This window comes from Chrysemys picta, chromosome 3, assembly GCF_011386835.1.
Source record: "Chrysemys picta bellii isolate R12L10 chromosome 3, ASM1138683v2, whole genome shotgun sequence".
NCBI classification, from domain to species: Eukaryota; Metazoa; Chordata; order Testudines; family Emydidae; genus Chrysemys; species Chrysemys picta.
The window spans coordinates 148,085,427-148,109,948 of NC_088793.1; the positions used below are offsets into that span (position 1 = coordinate 148,085,427).

Below are 24,522 nucleotides of genomic sequence, written 5' to 3' on the forward strand. Positions count from 1 at the left end.
TCCTAGGTGTCTGCCTGGTGGGTCTTGCCCACATACTCAGGGTCTAACTGATCGCCATATTTGGGGTCGGGAAGGAATTTTTCCCAGGGTCAGATTGGCAGAGACCCTGGGGGTTTTTGCTTTCCTCTGCAGCATGGGGCATAGGTCACTTGCAGGTTTAAAATAGTGTAAATGGTGAATCCTCTGTAACGTGAAGTCTTTAAACCATGATTTGAGGACTTCAGTAAGTCAGCCAGAGGTTTGGGCTCTATTTCTGGAGTGCAATGTGCAGGAGGTTAGACTAGATGATCATGATGGTCCCTTCTGATCTTAAAGTCTATGAGTCTGACTGTATTTTAAAGAAGCCTTATTGAGGGTGCAGGAACAAACCATCCCGATGTGCAAAAAGAATAGGAAATATGGCAAGTGACCAGCTTGGCTTAACAGAGAAATCTTCAGTGAGCTTAAACTCAAAAAGGAAGCTTACAAGAAATGGAAACTTGGACAGATGACTAGGGAGGAGTATAAAAATATTGCTTGAGAATGCAGGGATGCAACCAGGAAGTCCAAAGCACGATTGGAGTTGCAGCTAGCAAGGGATGTGAAGGGTAACAAGAAGGGTTTCTACAAGTATGTTAGCAACAAGAAGAAGGTCAAGGAAAGTGTGGGACCCTTACTGAATGGGGGAGGCAACCTAGTGACAGATGATATGTAAAAAAACCAAGTACTCAATGCTTTTTTTGCCTCGGTCTTCACAGACAAGGTCAGCTCCCGACGGCTGCACTGGGCAGCACAGTATAGGGAGGAGGTGAGCAGCTCTCTGTGGTGAAAGAACAAGTTAAGGACTCAGAGTAGCAGCCGTGTTAGTCTGTATCCGCAAAAAGAAGAACAGGAGGACTTGTGGCACCTTAGAGACTAACAAATTTATTAGAGCATAAGCTTTCGTGGACTATAGCCCACTTCTTCGGATGCATATAGAATGGAACATATATTGAGGAGATATATATACACACATACAGAGAGCATAAACAGGTGGGAGTTGTCTTACCACCTCTGAGAGGCCAATTAATTAAGAGAAAAAAACTTTTGAAGTGATAATCAAGCTAGCCCAGCACAGACAGACAGTTAGATAACAAGTGTGAGAATACTTACAAGGGGAGATAGATTTCAATGTTTGTAATGGCCCAACCATTCCCAGTCCTTATTTAAACCGGAGTTGATTGTGTCTAGTTTGCATATCAATTCTAGCTCAGCAGTTTCTCGTTGGAGTCTGTTTTTGAAGTTTTTCTGTTGTAATATAGCCACCCGCAGGATAGACTTTACAAAAACTAGACAAGCCATTTACAAGACAAACTTTGCCTCTCTACAAAGGAAAAAGGACACTAAACTATCTAAACTGCTACATGCCACAAGCAGCCACAACAGTAGTTCCCTTAACCCACCCAGCAATATTGTTAATCTTTCCAGCTATACTCTTAGCCCAGCAGAAGAGTCTGTCCTATCTCGGGGCCTCTCCTTTTGTCCCTCCAGACCCATGAATATGATACAGTTCTGCGGTGACCTAGAATCCTACTTTCGACGTCTCCGACTCAAAGAATATTTCCAACATACCTCTGAACAGCATACTAACCCACAGAATCCTCCCTACCAGCACTACAAAAAAAAAAGGATTCTGCGTGGACTCCTCCGGACGGTCGAAACAACAGACTGGATTTCTACATAGAGTGCTTCCGTCGACGTGCAAAGGCTGAAATTGTGGAAAAGCAACATCACTTGCCACATAACCTCAGCCATGCAGAACACAACGCCATCTACAGCCTCAGAAACAACCCTGACATCATAATCAAAAAGGCTGACAAAGGAGGTGCTGTCGTCATCATGAATAAATTGGAATATGACCAGGAGGCTGCTAGACAGCTCTCTAACACCACATTCTACAGGCCATTATCCTCTGATCCCACTGAGGATTACCTAAAGAAACTACACCATCTGCTAAAAAAACTCCCTGACAAAGCACAGGAACAAATCTGTACAGACACATGCCTAGAACCCCGACCAGGGGTATTCTATTTGCTACCCAAGATCCATAAACCTGGATATCCTGGACGCCCCATCATCTCAGGCATTGGCACCCTAACATCAGGCTTGTCTGGTTATGTAGACTCTCTCCTCAGACCCTACGCTACCAGCACTCCCAGCTATCTTCGAGACACCACTGACTTCCTGAGGAAACTACAATCCATCGGTGATCTTCCAGAAAACACCATCCTGGCCACTATGGACGTAGAAGCCCTCTACACCAATATTCCACACAAAGATGGACTACAAGCTATCAGGAACAGTATCCCTGATAATATCACAGCTAACCTGGTAGCTGAACTTTGTGATTTTGTCCTCACCCACAACTATTTCACATTTGGGGACAATATATACCTTCAAGTCAGCGGCACTGCTATGGGTACCCGCATGGCCCCACAATATGCCAACATTTTTATGGCTGACTTAGAACAACGCTTCCTTAGCTCTCGTCCCCTAACGCCCCTACTCTACTTGCGCTACATTGATGACATCTTCATCATCTGGACCCATGGAAAAGAAGCCCTTGAGGAATTTCACCATGATTTCAATAATTTCCATCCCACCATCAACCTCAGCCTAGATCAATCCACACAAGCGGTCCATTTCCTGGACACTACTGTGCTAATAAGCGATGGTCACATAAATACCACCCTATACCGGAAACCTACTGACCGCTACACTTACCTACATGCCTCCAGCTTCCATCCAGGACACACCACACGATCCATTGTCTACAGCCAAGCTCTAAGATATAACCGCATTTGCTCCAATCCCTCGGATAGAGACAAGCACCTACAAGATCTCTATCAAGCATTCTTAAAACTACAATACCCACCTGCTGAAGTGAAAAAACAGATTGACAGAGCCAGACAAGTACCCAGAAGTCACCTCCTACAAGACAGGCCCAACAAAGAAAATAACAGAACACCACTAGCTGTCACCTTCAGCCCCCAACTAAAACCTCTCCAGCGCATCATCAGAGATCTACAACCTATCCTGAAAGATGATCCTTTACTCTCACAGATCTTGGGAGACAGACCTGTCCTCGCTTACAGACAACCCCCCAACCTAAAGCAAATACTCACCAGCAACCACACATCACTGAACAAAACCACTAACCCAGGAACCTATCCTTGTAACAAACCCCGATGTCAACTCTGTCCACATATCTATTCCAGTGACATCATCATAGGACCTAATCACATCAGCCATACCATCAGGGGCTCGTTCACCTGCACATCTACCAATGTGATATATGCCATCATGTGCCAGCAATGCCCCTCTGCCATGTACATTGGCCAAACCGGACAGTCTCTACGCAAAAGAATTAATGGACACAAATCTGACATCAGGAATCAAAATACTCAAAAACCAGTGGGAGAACACTTTAACCTGTCTGGTCATTCAGTGACAGACCTGCGGGTGGCTATATTACAACAGAAAAACTTCAAAAACAGACTCCAACGAGAAACTGCTGAGCTAGAATTGATATGCAAACTAGACACAATCAACTCCGGTTTAAATAAGGACTGGGAATGGTTGGGCCATTACAAACATTGAAATCTATCTCCCCTTGTAAGTATTCTCACACTTGTTATCTAACTGTCTGTCTGTGCTGGGCTAGCTTGATTATCACTTCAAAAGTTTTTTTCTCTTAATTAATTGGCCTCTCAGAGGTGGTAAGACAACTCCCACCTGTTTATGCTCTCTGTATGTGTGTATATATATCTCCTCAATATATGTTCCATTCTATATGCATCCGAAGAAGTGGGCTATAGTCCACGAAAGCTTATGCTCTAATAAATTTGTTAGTCTCTAAGGTGCCACAAGTCCTCCTGTTCTTCTTTTTAAGTTAAGGACTGTTTAGAAAAGCTGGACATGCACAAGTCCATGGGACCAGATGCAATGCATCCAAGGGTTCCGAGGGAGTTGGCTGATGTGCTTGCAGAGCCATTGGCCATTATCTCTGAAAACTCTGCCCCAGCTGCTACACTTGGCTGAGAGCCCAAAAAATGCACATTGGAGCCCACACAGCAAGGGTGCCATCAGCCTTCTGGGGATGGGGAGCCATGGAGGCTCTCAGAGAAGAAGGGCTGGGGAGGGGCTGAGCTGCAGTGACAGCCACCCCCTCCTCACACCTGCAGCGGGAATCCAGGGCATACATACTCCCCTCTTGATCCCTGCATGAAGCTCCAGAAGTGGCGATCGGGGAGGTCCTGGACAATTGGAAAAAGGCAAATATAGTGCCCATTTTTAAAAAAGGAAGAAGGAGAATCTGGGGAACTACAGACCGGTCAGCCTCACCTCAGGCCCCAGAAAAATCATGGAGCAGGTCCTCAAGGAATCCATTTTGAAGCACTTGGAGGAGAGGAAGGTGATGAGGAACAGTCAACATAGATTCATGAAGAGCAAGTCATGCCTGACCAACCTGATTGCCTCCTATGATGAGATAACTGGCTCTGTGAATACGGGGAAAGCGGTAGATGTGATATACATTCACTTTAGCAAAGCTTTTGATACAGTCTCCCACAGTATTCTTGCCTGCAAGTTAAAGAAGTATGGACTGATTGGATGAATGGACTATAATGTGGACAGAAAGCTGGCTAGATCATCGGGCTCAACGGGTAGTGATCAATGGCTTGATGTCTAGTTGGCAGCCAGTGTCAAGTGGAGTGCCCCAAGGGTCGGTCCTGGGGCCGGTTTTGTTCAACATATTCATTAAAGATCTGGATGATGAGATGGATTGCACCTTCAGCAAGTTTGTGGTGACACTAAGCTGGGGGGAGAGGTAGATATGCTGGGGGGTAGTGATAGGGTCCAGAGTGACCTAGACAAATTGGAGGATTGGACCAAAAGAAATCTGATGAGGTTCAACAAGGACAAGTGCAGAGTCCTGCACTTAGGACGGAAGAATCCCATGCACTGCTATAGGCTGGGGACCGACTGGCTAAGTGGCAGTTCTGCAGAAAAGGACCTGGGGATTACAGTGAACGAGAAGCTGGATATGAGTCAACAGTGTGCCCCTGTTGCCAAGAAGGCTAACAGCATATTGGGCTGCATTAGTAGGAGCATTGCCAGCAGATCGAGGGAAGTGATTATTCCCCTCTATTCGGCATTGGTGAGGCCACATCTGGAATATTGTGTCCAATTTTGGGCCCCCTACTACAGAAAGGATGTGTACAAATTGGAGAGCAACAAAAATGATTAGGGGGCTTGGGACACATGACTTCTGAGGATAGGCTGAGGGAACTGGGCTTATTTAATCTGTAGAAGAGAAGAGTGAGGGGGGATTTGATAGCAGCCTTCAACTACCTGAAGGGGGGTGGGGTTCCAAAGAGGATGGAGCTTGGCTGTTCTCAGTAGTGGCAGGTGGCAGAACAAGGAGCAATGGTCTCAAGTTGCAGTGGGGGTGGTGTAGGTTGGATATTGGGAAAAACTATTTCACTAGGAGGGTGGTGAAGCACTGGAATGGGTTACTAGGGAGGTGGTGGAATCTCCATCCTTAGAGGTTTTTAAGGCCTGGCTTGACAAAGCCCTGACTGGGATGATTTGGTTGGGGTTGGTCCTGCATTGAGCAGGGGGTTGGACTTGATGACCTCCTGAGGTCCCTTCCAACCCTAATCTTCTATGATTCTATGAGGTTTGCTCTTCCTCCTAACCAGCACCTAGCTGAGCTGGGCTCTCCTCTTATCACCGTCCTCCTAGCCTGACACCCACTACTGGGGGAGCAGGGCAGGGCTGACTGAGCCCAGAGGCTCCTGTTAACCCCTTCTTGGCCAGTGTGGGGTTTGTACCCCTCATCAGAGGACCTTGTGGTAAGAAGAGAGGTTTTCCCCAGGATCTCTCCCCACTCCAGGCTGTGCACTCTCCTCTAGAGGCAGCGCAGCTGTGACAGTGCAAACAGTGATTGTGTGATGCTTTGGAATCCTGTGGGGTACAGGTGCTTTGTGAAGGTTAAATCTCTGGTTGCTGATGCTGGTGCTAGCAGGGGGCAGCACAGCTCAGAGGATCTATGTTGGATCTAGCTGGGCTAGCTGTGCCTTCCAGTGAGGACAGCAGAATGTCTGGGGCAGCGGATAGCTTAGCATCTGTTAATTCTAGGACTGAGATTGCTTGGATCCCGCGAGAGCGAGGAGCCTCCAGCCAAGCACAAGTTGCTGAGAACCATCCTGCTCATTTCACCTGTGACTGAAGCCCTGCCGAGCCCAAAGAGAGCAGGGTGCATAGAACAGCGTAAGTGACTGGCCTTGCCCCACCCAGTGACTCAGTTGCCACCAACTGTAAGTACGTCCCTGGCAAACAGAGCAGCGTGTAAACACAGAGCGGGGAGAGGAGAGGGACGCTGAGTCCCCCCAGAGCAGCTTGGCTAACCATGCATGCAGAGGAAGCAACCAGAGCAAGGTCTCCTGGGGCAGGTCAGTAGGGGCAGAGTTTTGTCACAGGAAAGCAGCTGGGTGGGGAATGATTTTTTTGGAGTGAATTTGAGGCTGGTGAAAGGTTCCAGTCTAACAGCCCTCAACTCGGAGCTTCTGTTTAGCTGCAGAACAGGTGCAGGCGAGGCCAGCTTCCCCCCACATCTGCCTCAGCCCTGCCCCAAAGGGCCCCTTCTAGGGGAGGGAGGGTTACTCAGTCTCCATGTCCCAATCAGTTTGTGGCCACTCTGCTTAGACTACTGCGGGGGCCTGTTATGGGGGTAAGGTCTGTGATGCAGACAATTGGCCAGTGGGGAATTGCACTGAGGCCCATCAAACTCATTGCATATGGGGCCACCAAATAGCTCTCAGACGCGGACAACTATTGGTCACCGTTGATCTGAGACAGCCCCTCTCCAGTTACTTTCAGTTGGTTTCACACTAGCCTCCCCCTTTCCCCCCAGTAGCAGGTCATACCGTGACCCCTCCAGTCCAGTATTCATCTCCGGTAGCGGCCATTGCTGGATGCTTCAGCAAGACAAGTAGCCTCTCCCAGGACATTGAACTGTGTGATACTGTCCCATAGGGAGCAGTTTCTTCCCGACCCCAGCGAGATTCTGCCATCCTGATACACTAGGGGTTAGGGGAGCAAGTGTGGAGAGGGGGATCTTCCCAGCAATGACAGGGCATGAGGAAACTCTTTGGGGCCAGTATGGCCTGTCCTGCTTCTGGGGGCACAGGTGCTACAGTCACACACTTACACCCCTTCCTGGGGCCTCACCCCAGTGAGGTCAGCCGGGTGGGCAGCTCTGCCCCCCTCGCAGATACGCGGTTTGTCTGGTCTCTTTCCCTGCCCAGAGTGGAGTGCGCAGGCAGGGAGCAGACAGAGCATGGCCCAGAGGAGCGCAGCCTTTGTCACTTTCCCTGACAGACCCAGCCTCCTCACTGCGAGCTGCCAGCACTTGCCTCCCTGGCTCATGGAGGCGATTACACAGTGTTGCTTGGACACGTCGGGGCCAAGAACAACCTGGGTTTGTTTGGAGGAGCCTGAATCTTAATATTGATACAAGGAGAGAGTCAAAGACCTAATAAGCTCATGTGACTGGTCTGGAGGATACTTGTGGCACAGGAAGGATGGGGGGAGGGAACTCCTTGGGGACATAGAAGCTCCGGGTTTGAATCTTAGCATAGGATAAGCGGAATGGACTTTGGTGCCTCTCTCTTTCTAGTCTGTGTTAGTGCCCAACACAAAACCACCTCACAGTTTGGCATGATTGATATCCAGAACTAGAGTATCTGGGGGTGAGGGGCAGTGGCAGAGCTGCGTGTGGGGAGCCCAGGGGTGGGATAGCAGGGGGGCTGTAGGTCAGGATGAGGGGCACTGGCAGAGCTGTGTGTGGGGAGCCCAGGGCTGGGATAGCAGGGGGCTGCAGGTCAGGGGTGAGGGGCAGTGGCAGAGCTGTGTGAGGGGAGCGCAGGGCTGGGATAGACGCAGGGGGGCTGTAGGTCAGGGTGAGGGGCAGTGGCAGAGCTGCGTGTGGGGAGCGCAGGGCTGGGATAGACGCAGGGGGGCTGTAGGTCAGGGTGGGGGGCAGTGGCAGAGCTGCGTGTGGGGAGTGCAGGGCTGGGATAGAGGCAGGGGGGCTGCAGGTCAGGGGTGAGGGGCACTGGCAGAGCTGTGTGGGTAGCCCAGAGCTGGGATAGCAGGGGGGCTGTAGGTCAGGGTGAGGGGCAGTGGCAGAGCTGCGTGTGGGGAGCGCAGGGCTGGGATAGAGGCAGGGGGGCTCCGGATCAGGGTGAGGGGCATGGGCAGGGTTGCATGAGTAAGGTTGACTCTGCCTGGCTCTGGTTCTTGCTGTCAGTTTCTCACTTTCCTAAGCTCTAAATACACTCCCATCATAAAAATACCAGAGAGAGGGAATGTATTTAAACGTAGACTCCCACCCCCAGAACCCCAGCTAGACGCCTCCTAGAGACACTGGTTGTTTAATCAGAGTGTGGGGTACAATGATTGCTGATTTATGTGACACACACCAGGGAGCCGCTCTGTGGATCCATCATTTGGCAAAATACACCATCCCACGAGGGTCTTCTATTCAAGTCCCCCAAGTGCGTGTGTGGGATAGAACAGGAGGGTCACTGAGCGGGGAATGGGGAATAAGTCCAATGCCACTGGGGGCATTGTGATCCTAGGGTGCCTCCAAATATCCCAGTACTAACTCCTTGGGCAGCTCATTGCAGAAAGCAGCCCAGCTTGAAGCGCACCAGAGTCCGTTCCAGCAGGGACAGGAATCCAGTTCCGGTTTCTCTGGCCTCACTGGCTGGGATCTGCATTCAGGGTCCAGTCCAGAGGAGTGGGGAGATGGAAATCCAGAGCAGGACTATTCCCTTCCTCATTCTGCAGTGGATGCTGACCAAGCCTCCAGTAACACCATCTGATCTTCATGCATCTGCCTGCCCTGGGGCACCCCAGCTTGGCAGATGATGTGGGCTCCCTTTGATGCTGCAGCCATGGCCAGGGCTGGGATCTCCAGCTGCTGCCCTGGGATCCCTGCTGGTCTCTCTCTCCTTTCAGGTCCGGGGGTGCTGGAGGAGCTGCTGACCTATGATGACCTTTTCCTGGAGTATTTCAATGCCTTCCTGGCGCTGCCTGTGAGTCCAGCTCCTCCCTCCACCTGCTCTCATAGTCTGGGCTCTGCCTCCACTCACCTCAAGGGACGGATTCTCCCTTCACTTATCCCCATTACCATGGGTTTTTTCCTGATTTACACTAGTGCCCATGAGAGAAGAGCCCGGCCACTAGTCTGAGAAGTGCCTGGGCAGATTTACTCCGAAGGAACCCTTCTCAGTAACTCCTACAAGTGGGTGTTTGTAGGAGACAGGGGCCTGATGGGGGAGAAGTAAGAGGCACTAGCATGGCACCTTCAGCGGATGGCCAGTGGTTGGGAGGCCGGGCTGTGGACAGGAGTGAGCCCTGATCAGGGAGCCTCCCCAGTCCTTGGCAGGAGATCTTCCTCAGCACCCAATTAGTGCTCATCTTCATGGGGAGGGTCTGATGTGGACATGTGACCAGTAGAAACTGGGCTACACCTCTAATGTCACACAGAGCCTATTACAGTCGCTACTGAGCTGGGCCCCGAGGCTCAGCTCTGTGGCAGCCCCATCTAGGGTGACCAGACGTCCTGAATTTATCGGGACTGTCCCATAATTTACTTGTTTGTCCCGCGTCCTGACTGATGTTCGGTCGGGACCCGAATTGTCCCGATATTTTGCCCTCCGGCACACAGGCGGAGGGGGCTTGCGCCCCCCCCAACTCCGCCCCGGCCCTGGCCTGATTCCACCTCCTCCCTCCCCCATTGGATCCCTCCCCAAATTCTCGCCCTTGTCCCGCCCCCACCCCTGCTCCCTCACTGCCCCATTGGATCCCTCCCCAAATCCCCGCCCTGGCCCCGCCTCTTCCCCAAGCACGCCACATTCCTCCTCCTCCCCCCTCCCTCCCAGGCTTGCGCTAATCAGCTGTATGGCGGCGCAAGTACTGGAGGGAGGGGGGAGAAGCAGGATGCGGCAGCCCGCTCAGGGGAGGCGGAGGCGAGCTGGTGCAGGGGGGCGGAGCGTGGAGCTGCTTTTGTTTTTGTTCTTTCCTCCGCCGCCGGCTCTTGGGGTTGGTTTTTTTTGGTCCGCCAGCACCCCCCCCCCCCCCCGGCATCCCGATATTTCACGTCTCTCATCTGGTCACCCTAGCCCTTTCCCTTAGACCAGGGGTGGGCAAACTACGGTCCACGGGCTGAATCCAGCCTGCAAGCCGTTTTAAGCTGGCCCGCGAGCTCCCGCTGGGAAGTGGGGTCTGGGGCTGCTCCACGCAGCTCCTGGAAGCAGCCCCATGGCCCTGCTCTGGCACTCCAGCTGGGGTGCCGGGTTGGGGGCTGCACCACATGGCTCCCGGAAGCTGCAGCATGGTGCCCCTTCGGCTCCTACATGCTCCAATGGCCCTGCTCCAATGGCCCCCTCCGGCGCTCCAATGGGAGCTGTGGGGGCGGTGCCTGCGGATGGGGCAGCGTGGAGAGCCACCTGGCCACGCCTTCGCGTAGGAACTGGAGAAGGGACATGCCGCTGCTTCCGGGAGCCGCTTGAGATAAGTGCCGCTCGGAGTCTGCACCCCTGAGCCTCCCCCCACGCTCCAATCCCCTGCCCCAGCCCTGATCCCCTCCTGCTCTCCAACCCCCTCAATCCCAGCCCAGAGCATCCTCCTGCACCCCAAACCCGCCCGGCAACCAGAGCCCTCACCCCCCCACACACCCCACTCCCCCACCCCAGCACAGAGCTCCCTCCCACACCCTGAACTCCTCATTCCTGGCCTCACCCTGGAGCCCGCACTCCCAACCAGAGCCCTCACCCCCACCCCAATTTTGTGAGCATTCATGGCCCGCCATACAATTTCTATTCCCAGATGTGGCCCTCGGGCCAGAAAGTTTGCCCACCCCTGCCTTAGACCCTGCGAGTGCAAAGGGACTGCCGAGTGATAGAACCAGTCCCCAAGGAATTCCCCCAGCGTAGGGTGGTATAGGGCCATGAAATGGCCCATCACCACACCGCCCCGAGCAGGGATTTACTGGGGGCATGGCTGTGGAAGGCAGGGTATGGCCGGAGCACCTGCATTCCAGCTATTCTGGGCTGCTGCAGCGCCCATAAGGGGCCATGGCAGGCACTGTACATTAAAGCAGCCCCTGAGGCAGCTCTTACTTATACACCTGTACCCCGATATAACGCAACCCGATATAACACGAATTCGGATATAACGCGGTAAAGCAGCGCTCCGAGGGGGCGGGGCTGCGCATTCCGGCGGATCAAAGCAAGTTCGATATAACGCGGTTTCACCTATAACGCAGTAAGATTTTTTGGCTCCCGAGGACAGCGTTATACTGGGGTGGAGGTGTACCAGGAACTGGATTAGTCTCTGGCTGCCTTTAGAATCTGAGGAATGGGATACAAAGGTGGCATAGCTTAGAATCAGGGTCAGGAAGCAGGTCAGGAGCAAGGGACACGGGCAGAGCTGTGTGTGGGGAGCCCAGGGCTGGGATAGCAGGGGGGCTGCAGGTCAGGGGTGAGGGGCACTGGCAGAGCTGTGTGTGGGGAGCCCAGCGCTGGGATAGCAGGGGGGCTGCAGGTCAGGGGTGAGGGGCACTGGCAGAGCTGTGTGAGGGGAGCCCAGTGCTGGGATAGCAGGGGGTGCAAGTCAGATGTGAGTGGGGGAGAGGTCTCTGCTTCTCCTCAGCACTGAGCCTGCTGCCCCTGCACTCAGTTTGATTCATTCAGTATAACAGAATTAAAAGCAAACAGCTGATCCCCGGAGAGGGAGCCCTCTGCGACCTGTCTGTCCCCAGTACTGTGTCTATCTCCAGGCTGATGGGAGGCTTTGCCTTTGGTCTAGGCCTTTCCTTTGAGACTGCGCTACGACCGGCTCAGGGGGCAGCTGCAGGAGCTGGACGGCTTCCTCCCAGAGTCTCCCAGCCAGGTGGGGATGAAGCCAAACTCTCCTCACTATGGAGCCACTGACACAGAGAGGGAAAGGATCCTGGGCTGGCTGAGGAGGGAGCGCTTACCCCCTTTTCAGAGGTGAGTGCGGATGTGTGTGCCCACTGCAGGATGGGATCAGAACTACTCCACTGTGTGTCATGGACCCCGTAGTGCTGAGTGGTAACAGAGACTTTCCTTTAGCTATGGATGGGGGCTAATGCTTGGGAGTAGGGGGAGCTGAGTTCCATCCCTGCTGCTGCTCAGAAGCCCTGTGTGACTGGGTGTGTGGTAGTCCCCTTGGAACACTTGCCAGCGCAGCAAGGGAGGTTGGTGTGAACTCTGAGAGATTGTCTAGCCATCTGGGGCCGGGGTGGCAGTGCAGTCTGTGGGGCAGGGAGAAGTAACAGAGCTACACGTACTGTGAGAGAGCAGAGAATGAAATGGGAACCACAGCACTCCTCGGTGAGGGCCATAGCGAGTGCAGCAGTCCCTGCTTGGACAGGCTGGGGCAGGAAGGTACAAACTTGGGAGAGAATCTGCTATGAAAATTTTACTTAACCCACTCTTGACTGAGCTGGTGAAGGGCAGATGGTGAGAGCCTCACCCCTGACCTACAGCCCCCCCGCTATCCCAGCCCTGAGCTCCCCCCACACAGCTCTGCCCATGCCCCTCACCCCTGACCTGCAGCCCCCCGCTATCCCAGCCCTGGGCACCCTACCCCAGCAGAATCTCTGGATTTGTTTTGTTCATGTACAATGGTGCATTTGATGATTGTGGGTGGCATGGGGCCATTGCTCAGCCCCTGTTTATTGGCCATCATTGATGGCAGTGTCATTGCTTGACTGTTTGGTGCTAGGACGGCCCTTTACCTGGAGTACAAGCTGGCAAAGTTGCTGATTCGTCCCCTGGATGAAGGCTACCCAGTGAGCCGGCATGAGATTCGTGGGTACAGCCGTCAGTCTGACAGCGCCGCCGTCTCCAGCATCCCCAGTCACCCATCAACGGCTGGGCTGCCCACCAGGGTCCCCAGCCTCGGGCTGTGGAGGCCTCCTAGTCAGACCCACAGCACCCCAGCCCACCTAGGTGAGTCCCCCACAACCACTCCAGGAGCATCCTATTGTCCCCAAGGAGAGGGGCTCCCTACAGCGACCTTCCTTCCTGTGCTAGGAAGGGAATTAGGAAAGGACCATAAGGGTACATCTACCCTGCCATAAAAGACCCATGGGCCGGCTGCGGGGTCAGATGGCTCAGGCTGCAGGACTATAAAATTGGCATCAATGTTTAGGCTCAGGCTGGATCTTGGGCTCTGAGACCCCATGAGTGGGGAAGGTCCCAGAGCCGGGCTCCAGCCCGAGCCCGAGCCCGAATATCCACACTGCTATTTTTAGCCCCATGAGCCCAAGTCAGTTGAGCCGGGCTCTGAGCCTCGGTGCCGCAGGTGGTGTATTGCAGCGTAGACGTACCCTAAAAGACACCCAGCCTGGTGCCTGCCCTCACCAACCTCCACCTACCTGCTGCTCTCCCCAGGCTGGCCAAGAGCCAGGGCAAGGCTGAGACGCAAACAGAACTCCTACCCAGGGTCCCGTTTTCAAACATTGCTCAGGTGTAGTTTAAAGACCAGCCTAGAGCAGGCCCACCCCACAGAACAGCGAGCAGGGCCTTCTATGTGACACAGAAGGGCAAGCATGCCCTGCCCCCACCAACTCTATGCTATGCACAGTCACCCTCCTTGGTCACAGCTGATCTCGCAGAACTCGTCTGCCTTTCTCTCTGCCTCCTCCCTGCTCCCTCTGGTCATCTAGCACCGGCCTCCTCTCTGATCCTCAGTGCAGCCTGGCTGTTCTCGGTGCGAGAGCCTCCTCCTCTGCAGTGCTGGCTGCCCCAGCAGCTCTTCATCTCCTCCGAGAGCGTCTTTCAGCTGCCCCGTTCCGCTCCCCTGGGTTGCTGTCCCTCTAGGAAGGGCTCCTGGGAAGCTGATGGTCTCTCTGCATCAGGCAGGGTCTTGGAGAGCATCGGTGACACCCCACTGTTGAAAGAGTCAAGGAGACTGGGCCCTCCCTACAGTCTATCTAGATGCCACCCCCATCACTCCTGAAGTGTTAGGAATCCAGGCCACTCACTGACTGAGCACCCCATTGTGCTTGCCCATAGCCCCCCAGACTCCTCCCTGCACCAGCATGGAGACTCCCACCACCAACAGCCGCTTGTCCTTGGGCATTTCCCCTTTGACTCTCTGCCCTCCTGCAGGCTGCTTCTCCAGCGTCCCTGACGAGCTACCCTGGGGGAGCTCTGTGGAGTTCCCAGCTGCCGTGAGTCTGGGGAAATCTCCCTTTGCAGAGGGGCTGAGCAGGCTGCCGCTCCGAAGCCTCCTGCCCGACTCCGGCACGGGAGTGGCCAACGGTGAGATTGCCGCGGCTTGGAGAGGGGTGGACGGAGGCTCTGTCAGACACACCCAGATGCATCCTCTTGCTTTTGGCTGAAAACCCCTTTGAGTGATGGGCCCCTGGTTTGCCTTGTACTCCAGTCCGGAGTGCCCCCCCACACCAAGTGCTCCGCCCAGTCACAGGTGGGAAGGCGCCTGCTCGTTACTCTTGGATACATTCACGCATTGCCTGTCAGAGGATAAGTCTGTATTCAACCTGCTACCATCTCCTCCCTCCCCAGGCTCTGAGCTTCTCAGTACTTGGATGGGAGGCACACAAGGGAAGTGTAGGTGCTGCAGCAAATGTGGGATTCAGTAGGGCAGCTCTTCTCGGGGAGCCAGCACTGACCCCAGTGTGCTGCTAGGAGGGGCAGGGCTGCAGGAGGTACCAGCTTTCAGATGAGATGTAAAACTGAGGCCCTGCCCACTCATAGTCATTAAAGAGCCCAGGCAATTTTTGTGGACGTCAGGGTATTAGCTCTGGTGTCCGGATCACGTTGCAATAGGGACAACTAAGTTCTATCTCCCTAAGTGCCCCTTGCAGTTTAATTTGGGGACAATCTTCTGTATCACTTCTTCTGGTCCTAAGCTGTTGTGTTATGCGGCTCCATCCCAGATGTGGTTGCATTTCTGTGGCAGGTAAAGCTGGCAACCTGTGCAGCTTTTTAGAGCAAATAACAGCTGGGTTCCCCTGCTCCCTAGGGCGCGGAGTGGATTCCACTGCTCTTGGTTTCCTGTGAAATCCCAGAGTGGGAGCCGGGATCCCAGACAGGTACAGCCCACAGGCTGCTGCCTAGGGCCACCACGGGCATTGGACAGGAGCATGCCACAGAGGCATTTTGGTCCAGCCATCACAGGGCTGCTGCGGAGTCTAGACACATGGACTCATTTATGACATGTCACTTGTGTCCTGCTTACAGAAGGCTACGTGGATGGCTGGAGCAATGCTGGTGGGTCCGAGAGATTCCTTGCTGGCCTGACCAGAGCCACCTCTAGCTCTTCACCCACGGCAGGGCACATCGAGTACCACTTGGGCAGGTAAGGCTACGAAGGGTTAATGCACCTCCCGGTGCTGGGGAGGAGCAGCAGGGCAATGTGCAGTAACCAGGTTGAAGTGGCAGCCCTGCCAAGTGCACAGTCAGATCAGGCTGGGGGCTTGGGAATGGGCTGAAGTGAGAGTACGTGGTGGTCTGACTAAGCACTGACTGCTCCTTTTCATGAGCATGACAATATCTTGCACTTGTCTAGCACCTTTTAGCCCAGAACCGCAAAGTGCGTTGCAGAGTTCAGCCTCCCTTTGCAGATGGAGAAACCAAGGCACTGGGAAGTTGTAATTCCCCCGAAGTGGCACAGCGTGTCTTGGGGCAGAGCCTGGCCTGGCACCCTGATTCCCAGTGCCTTGCTTTAACATTTCACAGGCTGGCTTCTTAGCTGCCTTCTCATGCCTGGGTGCTCTCTGCCTGTTAATGCTCCGGTGCGGGAGGGGGTGCTGTGTCATCAGCACTCAGCCAGGCAGAGAGGCAGCGTGAGGGGCATGCGGAGGCGGGCTGTGACCTGGTGCTGCGCTGTGGGGGAGGCAGGCTCCGCTTGCTGAGTGATTTATGTCTGATGGGAGGGTGGGGGAGTTGAGAGAGGCTCTGTGCAGCATCCTGTGTGATCTTGTGAAACCCTCAGAGAGGGGGCCTGGTGTGAGGGGGCTGACTTGGGGGACATGGGGGGGGGAAGAGAAGGGATTCTCTCCCTGTCTCTCCCTCAGCACGTGGCCAGGCATGGATTCCAGACGTGCAGCAGGAAAGGAAGAGCTCTAGGCTAGGGTTACCATATGTCCAGATTTTCCTGGACATGTCCGGCTTTTTGGTCCTCAAATCCCCGTCCAGGGGGAATTACCAAAAAGCCAAACATGTCCAGGAAAATACTCCCAGCTTTGTTTTGTCAGCATCCCTGCCCCAGTCCCCTCCTTACCTTAGAGCAGCTCTGGCAGGCTGCGAGCTGCAGGCGGATTCCCCCGCAGCGGTGGTGGTGGTGACGGCTGCTGCTGCTCCCCCCAGACACCTCAGCTTTGTGTAGCTGAAGAGCCGAGCTGCCCGAGCGCTACCGGCTTCATGGTTTGCCGGGCAGCCCCCAGACCTCCAGACCCTGCACCCCCGGCCGGGCGCTTCCCCAGCGCAGCTGGAGCCCGGGAGGGGAAGCACCCGGCCGGGGGCGCAGGGTCTGGAGGTCTGGGGGCTGCCCGGCAAACTGTGAAGCTGGTAGCGCTCGGGCAGCTGTTTCGTGTGGCTGGGACGGAGGAGGAGGAATGCGGGGCGCTCAGGGGAGGGGGCGGAGTTGGGGCAGGGAAAGGGTGGAGTTGGGGCGGGGTCAGGGAAGGGGCGGGGCCAGGGCCCTGTGGAGTGTCCTCTTTTTTTAATGTTTAAATATAGTAACCCTACTCTAGGCCAGGGCTGCAACTGCTCCGGGTCTGATCCCAGGGCCCAGTTTGGAGCATGGGGCCCAGTCTCAGGCCTGTCATAGCGTTAGTGGGGGCTGTTACTTGGGAGCTGTGACTGAGCAGGGAGTATTAACCTGGGAATGTTGCATGGGAGTTTTACTAGTTTACTGTCTGCATTGATATTAGCTGGTGGTGGGATACAAGGGTGTGACTTCACTTGAGGGATGATACTGGAGTAAGTAACCTGAGCCCAGGAGGGGGTTGGGGCCAGGTGACACCTTCTGCCTGGGGAAACTGGACAAAGGCTGGAGGAGGAGCTGGGGTGTGTGGCTGGGTGAGACTGCTGGAGGGGGTTTCAGTTGGGAAACAAAGGGAGGCCCAGAACCGGGGTCTGGGTTCCCTACCCCGCAAGATGGACCTGACTGAGGGGTCCTGTTTTCTGTACCTATAAGCTCTGTTTTGGACTGTGTTCCTGTCGTCTAATAAACTTTCTGTTTTACCGGCTGTCTGAGAGTCATGGCGAATCGCAAGAAGTGGGGAGTGCGGGGCCCTGACTCCCCCACACTCCGTGACAGGAGCCCTCTGTTACATTCTGCCTGGGGGGTCTGGTTGTTAGGTTCTTTTGCTCTCAGGGCTCCTCCTGCTCTGTGTAGTGGGGGGGGGGGGGAATAACCCCACACCGAGCCCAGGGACCCCAATGGCTTTCTTTCCATGCACCTCCCTGGGCCAGGTTCGAGACTGAGCTTGAGCTGCCGCTCTGTTTCCAGACGCCATGGGGTTGTGCGTGTCCCTGGGGGGAGCACTGTGGTGTGTCTGCTGGGGGAGTTGTGCATGGTGAGGTGTGCGGCTGCCCTGGGGTGCCCATGGTGTGTGCTGGGGATGTGCGGGGGATGTGACTGCGCTGGGATGTTGTGTGCTGGGGTGGGAACCTCCCTATCACACTAGTGCCGACCCCTTGTGCCTTTTGTGTCCTTTCTGCTTTAGAAGGACCCATTGTTCCCGGAGTGCTGACCCACCAGGTCCCCCAAAGGGCGTTTCCCTCTCTGGCAGGGGGTGGGGGCTCAGCGGGTGCAATGAATGAGTGGCAGCGGGAGGTAGGGTGGATGTGGGGTTGGGTGCTAGTGTAGGGCAGGATGGGATGTGCAGGGTATTTCCATTGTAGCCCTGCACACAGCAGGTGTCCCTGTGAGTTGCCCAGGCTCTGCGCTCCGACACACCCTGTGCCCAGTGCCAGAGCAGCCCCTCCCCCTTCTCTCGCGGCAGGCGCCAAGGGGAGCCGGCCTCAGGCGCCAGGAAGGTGCTGCAGTTTGACCTGGACGACTCAAGTGCCTCTGAGGGAGGGGAGGGATCCTGGCTGCTCCCTGGCTTTGGCTGTTCTGCTCTGCAGCAGCTGAAGGAGGACGTGCTGGGGACGGTGAGTCTCCTTGGACCCTGCTGAAGGACGGGGCTGCGGTGCACGTTGATGGAGATATTAGCCAGCTGCCATACTGTCTCCCCTTCCCCTGTGCCAGGTGTCGGCCTGCAGGCCCATTAGTGATTCCTGGCCCCATTCACTTCCATCTCCCCAAGCCTCACTCCTAACTGCTCCTTGTATCTCCCTTGCTCCCTCCCAACTTCCTGTCCCTGCCACCTCCCCTCCTGTCCCTATCCATCCCCCTCCAGTCAGGAACAACCAGCTGCCTCGCCAGTTCTGCTCTGCTCTGGACCTTGGGGCAGGAAACCTGTTTGTTGCAGCTCCACTAGTATGGAGAACTGGGGGATTTATGGGTCTCTAGGAATAACCCTTGGCTGCAGCCTCTGCTAGGGCTGGCCACTTTCCCTCCACTGGTCTGTCCCCGGTCCTGCAGCGCTGGTGACCCTGCTCTGTACTCGTAGAAGCTGTCATAGGGACCCAGGGTAACATAGCCACCCGGGGACAACTGAGTGCTGATCCCAGCACTGAGACCTCCCAGCCCCCTCTAGGCAGGAGATCATGGGGAGAATTGGGCTGGGCCTCACCACAGCAGCCAGTGGGGTACCTTGGCTTATCCCAGTGGTGAGGGAATGCCTGGCAGATAAGCCATCAGATTCCTGGCTTGTCCACCAGGAGAGGGGAGCCTAAGCAGGGTTGCAGCCATGACTCTGAAGAGCTGTCTTCATTTCTCTGGGTGCCAGCTCATGGGAGATGGGAGGCCCTCACAGCTGCAGCAGCACCTGGGCCAAGCAATGATGGACAGGAAAGGGGCCCTGGGTGCCCCTTGTTATAAGTCCGACTGTAGAGCAATTCCCAGAGGGGGTCAGACTCTGTTAAAGGGGGAGGTGGGGCCCCTCCCTGCTCTGGGGCTGAACTCCAGCCTCCCCCCTTACGTGCAGAACCCATCCTCCCACTGTGCCCCCTATCCCCTTGTGTTGCAGAGGGCTGGCATGGATGGCTTCAAGGAGTTTCTCCATGGTACCCTGGGGATCCATCTCCTTCACTTCTGGCTGGACTGTGAGGATGTCATGGAGCGCACCAAGTGCTTAGAGGCCAGTGCTGCCCAGCGGGAAGCTCAGAGCCTCTGTGTCAGCCTCTGCCGGTACGGATGGGTGTCCCAATGAACCTCCTCATTCACACACTGGGAGAGGGGGCAAGAAGGAGTGGCTTTGCTCCTGTGCCCATCCCCTTGTTTGCATACTGGGGGAATGGCTCCGCTGTCGAGCTCATCCCAGGTGGTGGCCTCACACTCTTGCTGCCCACAGGTCTGGATCTGCTCCCCCTCCAGTAGTGGCAGGTGGTACTGTGTTTCCAGCAGCCAGGCGGTGTCACTCAGACCGTGGTATAGAGAGATTGGAGAATCCTAGCTCCAAATCCTGGTGACGAGCCCCCAGATCTACCATCTAGAGAACCCCAGTCAGACAGACTCATACCAGGGACTGCAAAGACAGCATCGTCCTTGGGCCCAGCAGGGGTCAGGCCATGCAGAATAACCAGACCCACTTTCAGGACCCCTTGGGATCTTTAGGGTTCTTGGAGGCCTGAGGTGTGAGAGAAGAGCAGCCTGTATGGGTCTGTTCTGCCTGGCAGATGTCTCTGGATTCTTGCGGCCTTCCATTTCTATGAGATAGCTGGCACCCAGTAAGACAGGGCGACAGGAGAAGCACAGAGGACATTGTCCAGGTTGTGATCTCCTCTGGGCAGAGGTGCTTGGGGACAGAAGGCTTGTCCGGTTCTCAGCTGCGGCGATCAGTGTGCTTAGGAAGTACCCTGCAGGTCCCGGCTACTCTAGCGTTGAGACCATGGCTGTCTGAAGCCCAGGGCCTGAGCTGCTTCAGCCATTACTGGGGTGAAGCCCTTGTTCTTTTCATTGCAGGAACATTCAAGACAAGTACAAGCTGAGCCTGTTTCTGGCCTCCCAGGTGAGTGAAGCTGCTGGGGTGCAGGTGCCCACCCTCTTAACCCCCCCTTGCAGCCTTAGCAGACACATACGTTTGCTCTTGGCAGGGCTGTGAATCTCACACCTCAGCTGCTAGCAGAGGTGAGACAGCAGAGCCCTAGGGAGCGCTCCTTGTGTGAACTGCCTCCCCCACCAGGAAATGCCTGGGCTCATTAAATTGCCAGCTGCTTCTGCAGCTGCTCTGCTCCTGCCTCCCAGTGACACTGGGGTCCTGCTGCTGCCCGTTTCCAAGGGCGACTGCCTGGCCATCCATGGGGGTTGACTCTGGCCTTAATGCAGCCCGTGATCTAGTGCTGAGCCCGACATCCCAGCTCTGCCTGCTGCATCGCTTGCCTCTCGAGGGCATCCAGGAGCTGGTGGCCAATGGTCACTGTTAGCGCGGGATCGTGACCGATCGCCCAGGCCGGAGCGGGCAGAGGGGCCAGCCACACAATAGTGTATGAGGGCAGCGAGCCGGGCAGGGCTCGGGAGGGACAGAAGGAATGAGGGAGGAACAGCGCTGGCTGGAGCTCCCCCGCCACCTCACAAGCCTGCCACTGCCCCTGACTGACAGCCTGAGGTGCACCCTGCACAGAGGTTGCCAGTATGGCCCTGTCTGTACCAAACTGGGCCATGGTTTGGTGGTGTGGGTGGGACACTGTATGACCAGGGGAATGCTCCATGCCCCTGAGTCCCTCCCCATCACAGCCCCTCCCCAGGTATGCAATGGGCCTCTGTCAGCTACAAGGCAGGCTCAGCAGAGTATTTTGCGCTCATTGTGTTCATTTATCTTCTGATGCTGAGAGAGAGCTTGTGAAACCAACAACCCCTAAGGTCCTGGTCTCTAGGGTCTATGCTTCCTCTTGGCTGGTAGATATTGTTAGCCACAAGTCCCGCAAAGGGTTAATGGCAGATGGGGGCTGGGTGACTTTCCCTTCTAATCGTTCTCCTCTGGCCCAGCTTGGTGTGGTGCCCTGTCCCTCTCTAGGGGTGGCGAGGCCAGCTAAAGATTGATGGGCCTACTACAGCCTTGGCTGTGTCTTTTACCACAGGCAGTAGAGGCTCATGCATTAAGCTCAAGAGGTCCCAGGTTTGATCCCCACTGCCGACGACCCAATCAGGGGCATCAGCATCACATTGGGATCCCCATGGAGCCGAGCATTGGGATCTCTTCCTTGGTGTCACAAAGGCACTAGACTGAGGACCTTGGTATTAAAGCACATTGCTGGAGCCAAGCCTAGGCAGAGGGTGGAGGAAACCAAGACTGATCCATGCTCAAGCAGGGATGCAGTGGGATATTCTGACCCCAGAGCACAGTGTGGCTTGGTGGGAGTGGCTGGCCTGGGCAATGGGGAGAGGTGGTGTGGCTGACGTGTGCTCTTCTCCCCTCTCTGCTGGCAGGAGCCGACGTGCGAGGCTCAGGACGGAATCGAGGCAACTTTCACTGCCTTCAGCAGGAGCCAGTACGATGCTCTGAGACGCCTGCGCGCCTACTGGGTTCCCAGGTTTCTCCTCCACCACCAGAGAACCAGACACCTCAGGTTCGTGCAATGGGAACCATCCAGGAGATGATGGGGTGTGGGGAGGGAAAGCTCCTCCTTTTGTAGCTCTCAGGAGGCAGGGCCTGCTGCTGTATTGGACAAGCCACAAGCTTGCTGGAGCTCTTCCCAGACTCCACAGCCCCTGCTGGCCTCACTAACTGCAGAGGCCTTGAGGAGGGAGGATCCAGTGGTTACAGCAGGGGCTGAGAATCAGGACTCCTGGGTTCTATTCCTGGACCTAGTAGGGGAGTGAGATCCAGTGGTTAGAGGACTGGGGCATAGTTTCCTACTGGGGAGCTGGGTTCTCTTCCCACTGACTTCCTGCCTGACCTTGAGTCAGTCCCGCCTTCTCCCTCTGGCTCAGTTTCTCCCCTCTTAAAATGAAGAGACTGATATGTTGGAAAGCAGGGTGTTGTTACGTATTTATTTTGACTCCATGGTAGGACTGTCCCCACCTCAGGCTTCCAGACCAAGCCTAGGCCTCCCGTGAACACTGACTTCCTGCCTTCACTCAAGGTGTTTGCGTCGCTTCCTGTTGTGGGTGATGGCTGCATGAGCCACATGAATAGAAGCGCAGACTGGTTCAGCGTACGTAACGCCTCCAGGGAGCATGGTTTGGATATTGTGTGTGTCTCTCTGCGGGTATCTTCCCAACGTGACACAATCCAATACTGAGGCAGGTTAACAGCCTGTGGACACAACACCCTGCCATCCAAAATAAGGGTGGCTCTGTAATTGCCTTGTGGGAGGTGGGGCAGACAGCCACCAAGCTTGTGGCAGGGACACCACCAAAATGGTATAGGAGGCAGAGGTGGCACCAGCAGAATCACAGGCCCCCTGACCACTAGGCTAGTTGGGGGGGGGGCGCTTTAGCTCTAACACGAAGGTCATAGCACATAACGGTTTGAGTGATGTAGCAGGGGATGGCATGTGTAAGTCCCCTCTTCCCCAGCTCACCACAACCTGAGTCTCTGAGACAGAGGGCATGTCTTCACTAGAGCTGGAGGTGTAATTTCCAGCCCGAGTAGACATACCTGCAATAGCTCTGGTCAAACTCTTTTTAATGCACTAAAAATAGCCATGTAGCCGCAGTGACGTGAATGAAAGGAGGAGCAGCCCCCCTGAGAGTGAGGCTAGGGTCTCAGATGGAATTGTACTCAGGGTGGCTAGGCCCTCCCGTTAATTGCACCATTGCAGCTACGCTTCTGTTAGAAGATGGCGCTAGCATGGGTATGTCTCCTCGGGCTGGAAATGATCAGCACCAGTGTAGACAGCCCCTGACAGGAGCTGCAGGGCTTGTAAAGGGGGTGAATGAATAGAGCCTTGGTGAGAAGGGCCATAAAAGAAGACAGACCAATTCTGCTCCAGCCCAAGTTCTTCCCCGAGTACTTGAGATGTCCTTCTGCACTGTTAGTAGCCAGCTGCCTGCCATGCAGGATCGCTAGCAGTAACACAGCAAGGGGTTATTTTGTGGGGCTCCTCTTCTCTCATTGGGGATCTGTCTCTGGCCAGGGCCTGAGGCAGCTCTCTGTCACCTTTGGAGAGTCAGCAGTGAGGGTCAGAATGAATATAGCACTGAAAACCTCTTCTTGCTGTCCAGCCGCTGCAGCTTCCGCACGCTGGTGCAAGCTGGCGAGGCAGGATTGCGTCCGCTCGGCAGCCAGACCTCCCATGGAATCTCCCTGACACACCGCTGACCTGCTCCCACCTCCTCCAAGCACTAATGTGTGATCCTGGGGCTGGGGGGAGCTTTCTTCACTACCTGACCAGGTGAGTCTCTCTCTCCTGTCCTTATCCTTTTCAGCCAGCTGACTGAGCAGGGGAATGTAGACTTTGCTGCTGCATTGCCTCCAGCTGCGACAGATACTTGATGGATCAGAGGCAAATGTTGGGTTATGGTAGTTTTCTCCAGGGGCCACCATACAGCCTTGTACAAGCCAGCTGGGCTCTATCCCTGCTGGCCGCTCCAGAGGAGATGTGACTAATTCACTGTTCACACTCCTCCAGGCTGATGCACATTCCTTCCCTGCTTACCCTCCAGGTTTGAGGGTGCTCAGAAGGTCCATAACCTCCAGCTGTGGCAAGCGCTAGAAGAGCACCAGGGCACTTGGGAGTGGCAGGCAGACCGGCTCAAACCCCACCGCTCAGCCTGGCAGATCTTCCACAAGTACTTGGTGCATGGTGCGCCATGTGATGTCGGTGAGCTCCCAGATAACTGGCTCTTCCGCACCATCTGCATTCAATGGCCAAATCCACTTGGTGCTGGATTCAGCTGCAGCTGGGTGTGCGTGGGGATCCCGGGCTGAATCCCAGAGACCTGCACCAGGGGGACCGTAGGGACTAATGAGCAAAATTATTGGTGCTGGAGAACATAAGTGAGTGGGGATGTGGTACCAGAAAACATTCAGGGGTCTAGAGGGACAGTCTGAGTCTGAACCTGCAGCTACCCAAAATGGATTTGAGGTTGGAAAGCAAGTTGCCCCCGCTCATTCAGCTGCTAAATGACCCATTTTCCATAGTCCCGGTGACAGAAGGTCTAGAATGGGAGCAATAGCCCAGTGAATTCCCGAAGCCAGAGAAGCAGCCCATCCTCTGGGAGGGGAGTCTCTACCACAGCTCATCGCAGTTGTAGGGACACATGGGAGGCACGGGCCAGTGTATAGGGTGGGGGGAAAGTTTCCTGCTCAAGTAGACTTGCTGCACCACTGTCTTCCACAAATGGCAGCTGGGGACCAACACATTGCCTTATGGGGAG

General features: G+C 55.2%; 1 protein-coding gene and 1 long non-coding RNA gene across 2 annotated transcripts; both read left to right on the plus strand.

Moving 5' to 3' along the window:
• Nucleotides 1-8,137: 8,137 nt before the first annotated feature.
• Nucleotides 8,138-13,149, plus strand: LOC135982058 (uncharacterized). The gene is made up of 3 exons (XR_010599265.1): nt 8,138-9,122; nt 11,899-12,083; nt 12,841-13,149. It is a non-coding gene; the product is annotated as an uncharacterized LOC135982058 (long non-coding RNA).
• A 227-nt stretch (nt 13,150-13,376) lies between these two features.
• LOC135982600 (uncharacterized) lies at nt 13,377-24,145 on the plus strand. The gene is made up of 10 exons (XM_065589981.1): nt 13,377-13,386; nt 14,232-14,384; nt 15,327-15,444; nt 18,098-18,248; nt 19,229-19,389; nt 20,164-20,209; nt 21,628-21,767; nt 22,211-22,355; nt 23,368-23,537; nt 23,809-24,145. Exons 1-10 carry the CDS (start codon nt 13,377-13,379, stop codon nt 24,071-24,073), a joined length of 1,359 nt encoding a protein of 452 aa, XP_065446053.1. The 3' UTR covers nt 24,074-24,145.
• Nucleotides 24,146-24,522: the final 377 nt, after the last annotated feature.